The sequence below is a fragment of the Microcebus murinus genome, chromosome 1 (assembly GCF_040939455.1).
Source record: "Microcebus murinus isolate Inina chromosome 1, M.murinus_Inina_mat1.0, whole genome shotgun sequence".
Classification (NCBI taxonomy): domain Eukaryota; kingdom Metazoa; phylum Chordata; class Mammalia; order Primates; family Cheirogaleidae; genus Microcebus; species Microcebus murinus.
In genome coordinates, this window is record NC_134104.1 from 114,258,935 (window position 1) to 114,272,819 (window position 13,885).

General features: G+C 33.8%; 1 protein-coding gene across 3 annotated transcripts in view; it reads right to left on the bottom strand.

Annotated features, from left to right (window-relative positions):
• The window catches only part of U2SURP (U2 snRNP associated SURP domain containing), an 85,144-nt gene that overhangs the window by 15,911 nt on the left and 55,348 nt on the right, over nucleotides 1-13,885 (bottom strand). For all 3 annotated transcript variants that reach the window (XM_012762386.2, XM_076004888.1, XM_076004894.1), the window contains 10 exons: nucleotides 11,922-12,026; nucleotides 10,776-10,842; nucleotides 10,168-10,331; nucleotides 7,274-7,436; nucleotides 6,789-6,868; nucleotides 5,431-5,518; nucleotides 3,986-4,108; nucleotides 2,928-3,084; nucleotides 2,044-2,139; nucleotides 1,276-1,342 (listed from right to left, as the gene is read on the bottom strand). In XM_012762386.2, coding sequence (XP_012617840.1) covers nucleotides 1,276-1,342; nucleotides 2,044-2,139; nucleotides 2,928-3,084; nucleotides 3,986-4,108; nucleotides 5,431-5,518; nucleotides 6,789-6,868; nucleotides 7,274-7,436; nucleotides 10,168-10,331; nucleotides 10,776-10,842; nucleotides 11,922-12,026 — 1,110 coding nt within the window. The remainder of the gene's footprint in view (nucleotides 1-1,275; nucleotides 1,343-2,043; nucleotides 2,140-2,927; nucleotides 3,085-3,985; nucleotides 4,109-5,430; nucleotides 5,519-6,788; nucleotides 6,869-7,273; nucleotides 7,437-10,167; nucleotides 10,332-10,775; nucleotides 10,843-11,921; nucleotides 12,027-13,885) is intronic.

Genomic DNA, 13,885 nt, shown 5'->3' on the forward strand with positions numbered 1-13,885 from the left:
AACACTTTTATGCCAAAAAGAACCTTAAGCCTTTAGAAATAAAACCAACAGTACAATATATTTAAGTTCTTTGATGGCTTTTCAACTCTTCCTTCTCCTTAAATTATTTTAAGAGTACATATATTCATTTTAAAGCAGTGAATCTAAAATGGTAAGATGTTATTAATGATAGGGTCATGGACATAAAAAGGGTTAAAACTATTGCTTTAAAGCAAAAACTAAACTGTTCTCAATTCTTGTATTCCTAAACAGCTTTAGACAACTCTTTGCATTAGCAAGCCACATCTATATTTTATAAATATTTTGTCATAATTACTTGCTGACTTATTCTGATCACACCAACATTTCTGGGAAAACATTACTGTGGACAAGTTTTCATCATCATATGAAACTGTTTCTACAAACTGTTGATTGATCACATTTCCCTTGTAATCCAAACACCAATTTACTGAATCTACACAAATGCCCATATTGAGCTAGCTAGGACACAAAGGACTTTCCCTTTGTTCTCTCTTCCTTCCATCTGAGAACAATAAAAGAACATAGAGATTAAAAACAAAAACAAAAAAACCCAGAAACTTCTGCTTTGTGTTAGTAATGCCATTTCTTCCTAATTAAAAAAATCAACTTCCTTTTCAATGATTTAAAAAAATGTCAATCACATCCTAAAAACTAACAATACCAATCTGTAGGAGAATTTGGGAGCAGATTCCTACAATCACAGTGTCAAATATAAAAACAATTTTAGGGTGATTACCAGACAGCAAAAATCAAATTTATAAATAGTTTCTCTATACTTCAAAGGAAATGGCTTTCCTCACCCCCATTTATTCATTCTTAGTTCTTCTGAAGTATTTACATTTAAATAACAAAATGGTCAAAATGCAATACTTTTCTTAGTAATGTACAATCCAAAAGAAAAGGAGCATAACCTTCCCTACTCACATTTTAAAAATCACTTTTGATGAAGCCAAAAACAATATTTGATAGCAAAGATTTGAAACAAATGCATCTGATCAATTAGTAACTACAAAGTGAGAATGTATAACCTAGCATAACAAACAAACTCAAAAGCGAGTGAAACCAGATGCATCAAGACCAGAAACCAAAAGCTCTTTATTCACTGGAAAACCAATGGACAACTAAAAATGATCCTCTCCCAAGTTTTTTAAGAGTGAAGTTTCCCTCTTCACTATTATTCCAACCACATCTCTTAATGAAAACAAGAGTGTATATGAACAAGAAACTGAGAATATTCGAAACTTAGATTCTTACTTTTGATTTTCTTCTTCTTCTGATTCTTCATGCTGGTCAAATAACTCCCATTTAGAAGTTGTTACAGCTGAATGGAAGGAAAAAGAGGATGTAATTCCATAAGGTAAATTAACATTTTTGCAGTAGCACAGTAGAAGCCAAGCTTTAGAACTGAAAAGTTTGTATTACAGAAGTTTTTATCTACGTTTATCTATTCTTTGAATAGCCATTTATATGTGCTAAATCTCTTTCCCTCACACCTACACTGTAATTTTATTCAAATTCATGAAGTAACAAATAATGTTGTCATCCTTATTTCTGTGTTGGATGGTAAGATTTATTTCATTAGAATCTACAAATATTAACACTTACATGTTATAAGCACTAGGATACAGGTGGAAGTTAAGTTTGAAAGGCAGGGCTAAACTGCATCTAATAAGTCTAGCATTATAGGAGGGTCAAAGCTTGGTTTCTCTGAAACTGACCTCTAAGTAGATATCTAAACTGGTACTGGGTCCTTTCTACATTTTCTACTAAAATGCCTCAACCTGAAAGGTTTTCAGTGATTTCTCTGATTACTCTCAAAGCTTCCAAATTGAAGGACCTAAGAAAATTATAATAGCAACACAAACCACAATGAAAACTTACACTAGACATAAAATATAACATTGGGTATTATGGTTGAAATGTTATAAAACATAAAAGGAAAACATACACACAAACACACCAATGATTAATTTATAAGCACTTCATTTTTTGAGGCTCAATATTTATTGAACTTTTACTCACCTTGTGCTTCCAATTCAGATTCATCTACAGCTTCCCATTTTGACGGGGCAACTTTAAATATAGGCTCATTCTTCTTTGAGTCTTCAGTTGCATCCACTGTTGGGGAAAGACGAGCCATTAACTCTAACTACTAAGAGATAACCCAAATTAATGGGCTCATGGGTAGGCACTGTATTATTAAAAAGCAAAGCAAAATAAGGCTACACACTGACAAATAATGATAGTATTAAGAACAAGGATTATAGCTAATCCAATTCTCTATATCTTAGGTCTGATTTTTAAACAGTATATATATCAACTCAGAAAAGGCAGGTTAGTAATATTCTAAGCAAATGAAGACGTTGAGAAGTAAAACACATCTTTAACACCTTTACCTAATTATTGTCTAAACCACAAAATTCACACACTATTCAATATTTTAACATATAACTCAAATGTACTGAAGAGCTGTGTATACTTCCTATTTTCAAAATTATTTTAGGCAGCCAGGAAAACTGAACCTGTTCAATTAGTTAAACTAACAGTAAAAGCAGAAATGATAAGACCAGGTACCTAGTATTATGAATATACTTGAGCATAAGATTTTTGCTTATAATTTCCTAACAAGACAAAAAGAGAAATTTGGTAGTATTATAGCAGGCTGACTGTCCCCACAAAGAAATGTGACCAGAAAAAAAATATCTTTTTCTTGGATCAGTCAAACGTATTATTGGGTTTAAATTTTTAAAAGTCGGAAATAAAACAAAACAGTTAACAAGTTTCTTATTAACTTGACACCTAAATGAGAAACTATAACCTTTTTCTATGCATGGAAATTTAAGCATTTTGGTAATAAAACTTATTAGAAAGATTTAAACAGTTTGAAATTTGAAATATGAACTTACAAGGCACTCCATCAAGATCATCATCAAGACTTTTTATAGGGACTCCATCAAGATCATCGATGGGAGTAGCATCAATAGGAATTCCATCCACATCTTCTAGAGGTGCACCATCAAGCTCTTCCTCAATAGGGGCACCATCAAGGTCATCCGGCACATCCTATGGAAATGTGTATACTGTAAAATTTTCTTTTCCTTGCTAAAGGCATATTGCTATTAATTTGCAATGCAGTACAAGCCAAATTAGATGGATACCCACATTCCCAGGTACAATGTAAGGACATCATAACAGGGAAACCAGGAAATCAGATAATCACAACAATATACATATAACTGCTACAATAAAGAGATATATCATACTGTTAGAATGTGTAATAAGTAACTTTTACTTAAAGAGGTCAGAGAGGAAACTCTGAAGTTTCCCCTATGTTGAGATCTCAAGGATCTCAGGTAAAAGGAAGCTCCAGAAAGAGGGAAAAACATGTATAAAGGCCAACATGAGGTAAAACACTATACATTTAAGAAACTGAAACAAGGACCATGTCAGTTGGAGCACTAAGGCCAATTAGAAGGCTACTGCAGCAGTGTAGTGAAAACATGACAGCTTGATTAGGATGGCAGAAACGAAGATGAACGATTCAATAATTACCTAAGAGGTAAAAAGTAACAGAATGGTGATGAATAGTACCTGCTACCATAGTGCTGCATCTTTTCATGGACATATTTACTTGTACAGCTATCTTTAACAAAATGAAGTCATGCTACATATACTACTCTATTACTTGCTCGTTTCTGCTAATATATCGTAAGTCTTCTTATCAAATAAAAACCACCCACCAATTTTTACATAAGGACACAAGACAGAGAACTCCTATTATATCTAATTTGGACTCCTGGGGTCCAACAATTCCAGCAACAAAAATTCACCAGTTAGTGGTAAACAGTGGATATTTTCCACAAAGAAACGTTACTCACTTATGTAGCATATCACACCTCCACAGCTCTCTCCACCTCAGAAACAAATTTCAGAAACAATGAGACAAATAACACTGAGTGCCTACCTCTGTTTCTTTTTCTTCAATAATATTTACAAGTCCTAAGAAAATATTTTGTAGTTTGATCAAAAATGGTTCTGGATAAATTGCCCAATCTTCCCATGCTCTGAAGCAGGTCATTACCCGTTGCTAAATAAGTAGGAAACAGACAATGAATTATTATTTAGGGCCGTATATCTCCAACTTCAACACACAAGAATGACCATCAAGATTTGCTGAATTTTCTGTTGAAGTGACATTCTTTAAAAACTTAAAATAACTATATATCATTACTATGTATTTTTTTAAAAAATCAATGTCATCTTCTAACTAAAAAGAAAAAAATGATAACCCTAAAAATAAATAGTGAAAAATTATTTTTTTCTTTATCATCTAAGGTCAACTCCCATATTGTTAGTACTACAGTTGAGCCACATTCTGGGAAACCTCGAATATAAACTAATGAAAACTGAAAATCAAAGTAGCCAAGTTTTTAACTGAATCCCTTATGGTCCAATGAAGTGCTTCACAATTTTGGCTAACATTTTCTCTGTCCCATCCCTAAATTTTTCTACAAGTTCTAACTTGCGGTCAAAAACTTTAGAAATGGAGTTGTCTGAATCCCCCAAATGGTGGGGTCACTGGAGATTTTCCCAAGCTAGAAAGTTTTCTTATGTTCTCACTTACAAGTGGGAGCTAAGCTATGGCTATCCTTGGTCAAAGAGGCATAATGGACATTGGAGACTCAAAAGAAAGGGTGGGAGGTGAGGGATAAAAAATTACCTATTGGGTACAATGTACACTATTTGAGTGATGGGCACACTAAATGCTCAGACTCCACCACTATACAATATATACATGTAATGAAACTCAATCTGTACCCCCTAAATCTATTAATTTTTTTTTCAATTTCTTTCTTAATGAAATCTTCTTCCCATAAAAGTAAATTTACTCATTCAATTCTAAGGTATTCTGTTTGGCTTTTTTTTTTTTTTTTTTTTTTTTGGTAAGAGGGTATTACTCTGAAGCCTGGAACTCCTAGGATCAAGAAACTCTTGGGTTCATGCAATCCTCCCACCTCAGCCTCCCAAGTAACCAGGACTACAGGAGCATGCCACCATGCCCAGCTAACTTTTTGTAGAGAAACGGACTTGCTACCTTGCCCAGGCTAGTCGCCAACTCCTGGCCTCAAGCCATCCTCCCGCCTTGGCCTCCCAAAGTGCTAGAATTACAGAGCGAGCCACCATACTTGGACTAAAATATTTAAATAATTAACACTTAAAAAACACTAGTTAATATATTTTAAAAGTCCATTTTTTGATAATGAAAATAAAAATGACAGCAGAATTTTAAAACAGTAATTTCTATAACATCCAAGTTTTAAATTTATATCTTATATACTTTTCTAGCCCTCTAACACCCTTCTGCCTATTTAAAACACTAGGGCAAAAACAGTAAAACAATATATGTACCTTAAAGTTTTCAGATTGTAAATGGCCTTGAATTGTACGATAGGTAGCATTGAGGTCCGAAGATATCTGACATAACTTTGTTTCAAAACTGAAATTCAAACAATATATTCTTTAAAACAGAACTTGTTTTAAAATCCCTATCCTTAGTATGCCAGGCAATGAAACTCCTTCCCTCTTGGATTTAAAATACTTATAAATAAATTAATCAATTAAATTATTTAAAAAGCAAGAACTAGATGTTTAAACTCTAAAACCATAACTGAATTGCTTTAACTCTTCTTCTTAATTTTTCTCCTGCAAATTCCCTAAGCGTCTTAAGTATTAGTTCCCTTTTTAGGCAAGGAACTTTACATCTAGGATACTCTGAACCATCTAGTCAAATTTATTTTATAAAACAGGAAACTTAGAAAAGTTAAGTGACTTGTCCAAGGCAAAAAACTAATAGCAGATCCCACATCTCTAAATTTCCTTTCAATATCAGTTCCTAGGGAAAAGCTTCCCTGAGACTAATTTATAAAATAAACACAGAAAGGGAACTCTAAGAACTGAGGAAGAATTATATATTAATTACAATCTGGCAACATAATTTCCTACCACCTTAGAAAACATTAACAATGAACCACAATCAACACAATGATGATCAGAGGAGAATACAGATTCTATAAACTGTTAATGTTGGACCTTTGGTCTCTTGTATTATGTTTGCCATTATATATATTGTTTCAATTTATTTATTTATTACACAAGTAGCTAAATAAGCAATAAAGTTATTTTTAACTCTGGCTATTTGTTCTAATGTCAATAATTAAGAAACTGATATGAAATGAATGAAAACTTTCTAAAACATTCATAATTTAGCTTAGAGTGGGTTTCTGAATGCAAGCCAATTCTTTAAAAAATCTACAAATCATGAAGCAATTCAAATTTCCAAATATTCTTTGCTCAATACCCATGGGAGATTGGTTCCAGGACCTCCCACAAATACCAAAATCTGCAGATGCTCAAGTCCCTGATATAAAAGGGCATAGTATTTGCAAACAATTTATGCACATTCTCCCATATACTTTAAATCACCTCTAGATACTTATAATATCTAATACAATGCAAATGCTACATAATTATACTGTATTGTTTAGAAAATGACAAGGGAAGTCCGTACATGTTGGGTACAGACACAATTTTTTTCAAATATTTTCACTCTGTGGTTGGTTGAATCCACAAATACAGAAGCCACAGATACAAATAACTGACTTTATTATTTTATTATTGGAGGGTGTTAACAAAACAATCCACTTCTCTGAACTCCTTATGCTTAAATATTTTATTTCAGGAATATCACCTTACATCATTATACTTACAATTTTCTATAATATGAAGCATTGGCAACTTTGGCTGAAGAGTTGTATAAAACATCAGAAACCAAATATAATCTGGCAATCTGTAATATCAAAAGATAAAACAAAATGGATTAAAAATAAAAACTAGTAGCCAATAATATCTAAAAAACATTCTGCACTGTCATTTCTTATAATCAGTAGTATAAGGCTAATGCTTAGCTATAATTTAATAATTATACTAATAATCAGAAGAGTTATGTGAAATTCAGCATGATCACAAGCATGACTTTGGCAGAGAGAAAATTTGTTAAAACTCATTTACATTTCAACTTGTATGTCAATGAACATAAGTTTTCCAGGCAAAAGTAACAGACTACCATGGGAAAGATTTTGCCAAACAAGCTCTTTACTGCAAAAAAGAAACCAAAGCCAATCCAAAAAGAAGTCAACTATTATCACCCTATTTTCTCAATTAAATGCTCACAAAGAGAAGTCATTTTTCATACCTTTTTAGGAAGGGGTGTCTTCAAGATGGACAGTGACTCAGTAATGCAGTCCACTATTTCTTCAGCAGCTTCAGCATTATTAAGACAGAAAACCATTGCATCCCCAATGTCATTTTTCCTTGGAGTTAATCCCCGCAAGATTTCTTCTAATTTATCCCTCTGTCTGAATATAAAAATTTTAAACTTATATTTACAGATATAAATTTGAAATGCCATTGTAGCTTCTGCTCACAAATTTCTCTAAAACCTACTCAGATAAAATAATTCTGAAGACTGACATGTATTAAGTCTGATATGTGTTAAATTCCCTGTATTTGTTATAACTTTTTAAACAATTTATATAAGAATACTTTTCCTGAAACAAATAATTTCAATGACTTTTTTCAGCTTACAAATTAAGTAAATTTTAAATTATGGGCATTTTTTCAGGAGTCATTAAGGAGTGTCCCAGTCCTATTATCCTATTATACTGAATACGTTCTTTACTCCCCTTCTTAGAAAGAAGTCTACTAATTTAGCACTTCTATATGGGATTAGGACAGGCTAACTTTCCCTGTAAAGGATAAGACTAAATATTTAGGATTTGCAGGCCACAAATCCTAATCTCTGTCAGTTCCTCTGCTGCTATAGCACCAAAGCAGCCACAGACAACATGAAAGAACTAGACTAGTTGTGCTCCAATAAAACTGTACCGAAGGAAAAGGCAGCCAGTTAGCCTGTGGGCTAAGTTTCTGGGTCCCTGGGCAAAGATAACAATGAACATACATCTTCAAAAGCAAATACACTCAGATACTATCATGTTACATTAGCAAATTTTTTCCTAAACAATATATCAACAAGTATTACAATTTAAAGACTACCCAGTGAAGTAACATACCCACAGTGAAGTAACACGCATATCTTGGAGAGACTGTAAGTTTGCTTCCAGACCATCGCAATAAAGCAAATATTGTAATAAAGTGAGCCATACAAATTTTTTGGTTTCCCAGTGCATATAAAAGTCGTATTTATACTATACTGTAATCTATGAAGTGTGTAAGAGCAGTATATCTCCAAAAACAATGTATAAATCTTATTTTTAAAATACTTTATTGTTAAAAAAAAAGCTAACAATCATTTGAGCCTTCAGCAAGTCTTAATCTTTTTTTGCTGGTGGAGGGTCTTGCCTCAGATGTTGATGGCTGCTGACTGATCAGGGTGGTAGTCAATTGTCAATACATTGTCAATGAGCAGTAGTAATTGAAAGCACGTTTTTTCTGAGCAGCAGGTCTTAACAAGTAGGCTTAAAATAGTCTGTAAATAGTCAAGCGTGGTGCCTCAGGCCTGGGTAATCCTAGCACTCTAGGAGGCTGAGGTGGGAGGACTGCTTGAACTCAGAAGTTTGAGACCAGCTTGAACAAAAGTGAGAACCCATCTCTACTAAAAATAGAAAAATTAGCCAGACATCATGGTGTACACCTGTAGTCCCAGCTACTCCGGACGCTAAGGCAAGAGGACTGCTTTAGCCCAGGAGTTTGAGGATGCAGTGAGCTATGATGACACCAATGCACTCTACCAAAGGCAACAGAGCAAGACTCTGTCTCAAAAAAATGCAATAAACCATATTGTAAACACATGTGCTGTCATGCAGGCTTTGTTGTTCTATTTACAGAGAGCACAGGTGGTCAATTTAGAATAATCCTTAAAGGCCCTAGGACATTTAGAATTAACCCCTATCGAGAGTCAGCCTGTCCTCTGAAGCCAGGCATCGACTTAACCTCTCTACCTCTAAAAGTCCCAGATGCCAACTTCTTCCAATATAAGGCTGTTTCATCCACATTGAAAACCTGTTGTTCAGTGTAGTCACCTTCCATCAATGACCTTAGCAAGATTTTCTGATTAACGTGCTACAGCTTCTACATCAGCACTTGACACTTTATCTTGAACTTTTTATGTTATAGAGAAGACTTCTTTCCTCAAACCTCATGAATGAACCTTTGCTGCTTCAAACTTCTGCAGCTTCCTCACCCACCTCTTAGCTTCAGAAAATCAAACAGAGTTAGGGCCTTGCTCTAGAATGTTATGGCTGGTTTGATCTTCTAATTACAATAGTAATATCAAAGATCGCTGATCACAGATCACCATAAAAGATATATAATAATGAAAAGATCTGAAGTATTGTGAGAATTATCAAAACGTGAGACAGTGAGCACATGTTGCTGGAAAAATGGCACCAAGCAACTTAATCAAGATACGGTTGCCACAACCTTCAATTTGTAAAAAACAAAATGTCAGTGAAATGCAATAAACACAATAAAATGTAGAATTTTAAAAATTCATTCTAAAAATTCAGCCAATTTTTTCCCATGAGGTATATAGAATGTTTTCTAAACACTTAGTAAGTAAGTTTCTGCTTCTTAAACCATGCCAACTGCACTGTATCAGTGCTAAGTGAGCACTAATACCATCATATGCTTCCGTGGTAGCCATTTCCGTGAGTTGCAGCTCACTGCAACTCTCTGCAGAGGCTTTTCATAGTCAACATTTTATCCCACTAGCCATCCAGTAATTTTTCCTTTATGCTGCATTCAAAGAATACTAATGGTCCCCAAATAATTTCTATAAGAATCTGAAGTATTCTAACATTAGAGAAAGAAGTCAACCATATTTAAGAAGATCATCACTAATTTTATCAGTAAGAAGAGGTCAAGGTCAATAGGACACACACTGTTATTTGCCAAGATGTTTACAATTGTAAAGCATCTGATGAAAGATGTTATTATTTTAAACACTCACAAGTAAAAAAAAAAAACCACTTTATTTTAGGGTTAACATCTTAGTAAGACCATTAATTAAAGCAACCATTCAGGCAACTTTTCTGAATATATAAATAATAGAAAGGAAAAATATCTTACTCTTCCTTAAGCGCTCCCTTTTTACTAGGCTCCTCTACAAAAGCTTCGGTTTCTTGTTCTTCTGACATCCCATGCAGGTATGGATTTAATGGTGGTGGCCTCCAAAAAGATCCATTTTTGAACATACGAAAATCTTCTGTCCGCCACTTAGTTGGAGAATCTCCCTAATAATAAACAACCAGAAAGTTATTAGAAAGGTCTAATAACTCAGAGTCAAAATTAACAAAGTAAGGCGGGGCGTGGTGGCTCACGCCTGTAATCCTAGCACTCTGGGAGGCCGAGGCGGGCGGATTACTCAAGGTCAGGAGTTCAAAACCAGCCTGAGCAAGAGCGAGACCCTGTCTCTACTATAAATAGAAAGAAATTAATTGGCCAACTAAAATATATATAGAAAAAATTAGCCAGGCATGGTGGCGCATGCCTGTAGTCCCAGCTACTCGGGAGGCTGAGACAGAAGGATCACTTGAGCCCAGGAATCTGAGGTTGCTGTGAGGTAGGCTGACACCACGGCACTCACTCTAGCCTGGGCAACAAAGCGAGACTCTGTCTCAAAAAAAAAAAAAATAAAAAAAAAAAATAAAATTAACAAAGTAATTGATTCTACTTGCCTGCAGAATAGAATAAAGCTTCCACCTATAGTAAACATGGGCTGGTGTCTGGTTTTCAAATAGGAACCTAAACAAACAAATAAAAAACATTAAATATCATATTGTTTAGTAAAGAGTTATCTTCATTTAAACATAAATAAATGAAAACTATTATCTGCCTATTTAGTTCTAAATAAAACTGAAAGCAAAGACCCCCCCTGAAAAGAAATTCTCCCACATTGCCACCTGCTCACTACCTATCCCCTACTTTGCCCTGCCCTAGACTGCCTTAGTGACTGACATTAATACTCCAAGGGCATACATCTTGCTGAGTCTTAGGATCATTTTTATTGAACATTCATATATCAGATACTGTGGCTGGCAACAGAGAGATTTTCCCAATGTATAATTACAAAAGCAGTGATTTTCAAAGTTTTAAATTAATGTCTTAGATTCCAAAACAATTTCCTTTAAAATTCATCTTTTTTTACTCTAATTGCATTTATGAAAGAGTCATTATAGTTTTCATTGAAAAGCACTATGAAAAGTATTTTCCTCCTAGAGAATGCTAAAAAACAATGCTGTTATTTAACTAAATCAAAATCTGATGGAACACTGACCTAAGTACATTTTACTTTATCATGACTAAAACTGTCTTCTCATCCCATTGTAAAACTAATCTTTTAGAACTTTATCCCTGGAAATATTTTTAATCCCCCCCCCAAATTAAAAGTGTTTTAAAATGCACACCTGAACATAAAATAGGGTAAATACATACAATGGAATACTACTCAGCCTTTAAAAAGAGGGAAATTCTCACGTACGCTACAACATGGATGAACCTTTAGGACATTATGCTAAGTGAAACAAGCCAGTCACAAAAGGACAAATATTCTATTCATATAAGGTACCCAGAATAATCAAATTCATACCAACAGAAAGTACAGTGGTAGTTGCTAAGAACTGGAGGACCAGGGCAATGGAGAGTTATTATTTAATGGGTACAGAGTTTTAGTTTTGGAAGATGAAAGAAGTTCTGAAGATGGATGGTGGTAATAGCTGCACAACAATGTAAATGTACTTAATGCTACTGAACTGTACAATCAAAAATTGTTAAAATGGCAATTTAGTTACATGTATTTTACCACAATATTTAAAAATACACACCTGAACATAGGATTGTTGATTTCTCTGTTCATAATCATAGCTTCAAACATTGGCCCTTCACGTACAACAAACTCTATCATTCGATGTATCAGGGCGAGCAAATTCCTACAACAACAACACAGTTAAAGAAAATGGATTCAGACCTACCACTATATAAAACTACACTTGACCTAAACTACTATAATTGTGCAGAAAAAGATTATTCTGCTGGCTAATACCGAATTTAATACCAAAAAAGCAACCTGGAGCATATGTCAATGCCTTGTGCATTAAGAGGGAGTGGGGCAGTGGGGGTAGGGGATTGGGAAGGGAAGGAAAGGTGGAGGGAGGGTGGGAAACCACAACACAGCCTCACAGTAATAAAGACTTAATTTTCTAAATGCCATTTAATTTTATTTTCCAAAAGCAAAACATTAAATGATAAATCACAACTAACTGGAAAGCTGTAAATATATAAAATCAGTAACTTAGAGCTTGCGTATTATTACAGCCATCTAAAAACTTACACACTATCTCAGTTTTAAAAGAAAATATTCCTAAACCAAGCACTTTTGTGGTGGTACTAAAATGTTATAACCATGACTATAATTTATAAAAATGCAAAACTATTTAACAAGTTTAAGGCTTGATTTAATAAAAAATCCATCCAACTCCTGTGCTTTTCTAATACACATATACCAGATGGAGTTTTTATTGAATCTGACCTTTAATGAGGCAACATCCCTTTGGACCACACTTCAAACTAGTTCACAATTCATGACATGGATAATTCTGCCTACATATTATGTATGAATCAATGAAGAAATTATATTGCCAAAGCCTTAAGTGAATGGAGTCCTACTCTTCCCAAAATATTCTACAATGGAGGACATGGTGAGATCCCCTTCCCATTTTCTATGACTATTTTCCAATATCTTAGCCAAAAATAAACATACGTGCATAACTTTTTAGTCCAGTCATTTCACTGGTTGGACTCACAGAAAGCTTTTTAGTCTTAAGCTGGGTCCTAAAATCATGTGATTCCTTATTAGACTCCAAACACAATTTTAGACATTGATTATAGTGTCAGGCAAAATGGTTCAGCTTATTTACAAGCTGCTCCAAAGCATTTCTTACTTCACCAGTCCCCCGGCATACAGAGTTGGCAAATAACAATTGGGAAAAGCAAAAGGATATTGGCTCTTGGTACAAGGCATACACCAAATTACACCTTTAGCATTCCCAGCTCAAATTACGTTCATATTAACTGCTAGAATATAAATAAATATATAGTTATAGAACAAAACAGACTTTTGGCTCTATAATGCCCTATTTCAGAGTACATGAACAGTAAAATAATCTACCTCATTGTGACTATAATTATTTTCTCACAGTTTTCAAACAAACCTACTTAAGTGTACACTAAAATTTCTGTATAGTGAAAAAAAATTAATTTAAGCCTAAAAGAGGTCAAAAAATTATATTACAGTTTAAATCTTTACAAAGGGGAAACTATACATTTAAAACTAATTCAACCTCAAATTTTTAAAACAAAACCAAAAACATCAAGTAATTTTTAAAAACTATTTTTCTTGCACAGAAGTATTAATTACTCTGCAAATATGCAGTGCTTGATATCCAAATAAGAATGTATTATCAGCATCTAAATAGTTAATGACATTCTTTTGAAGGGAGATAACATAAAGTTATGATTCAGTTCCAAAACTCCCCCTAGTATAAGCCAAATTAAAGCTAAGGGAAATTTTATGAATCATAATATATTAGACTAATAACTAGGTGGACAAATGCTATACATCATAAATTTGTGTGAATTAAGTCAAAAGCAACTTGACTTCACTATTTAAGATAGATGAAAAATGATTTAACAAGTTTATAGCCAAAGGATTCATTCTGATGGTGGTGAGTTAAGACTTTTCGGTAAAATGTATACTCAAAATTTTGTTTAGAAATAAGCTGAGCCACAT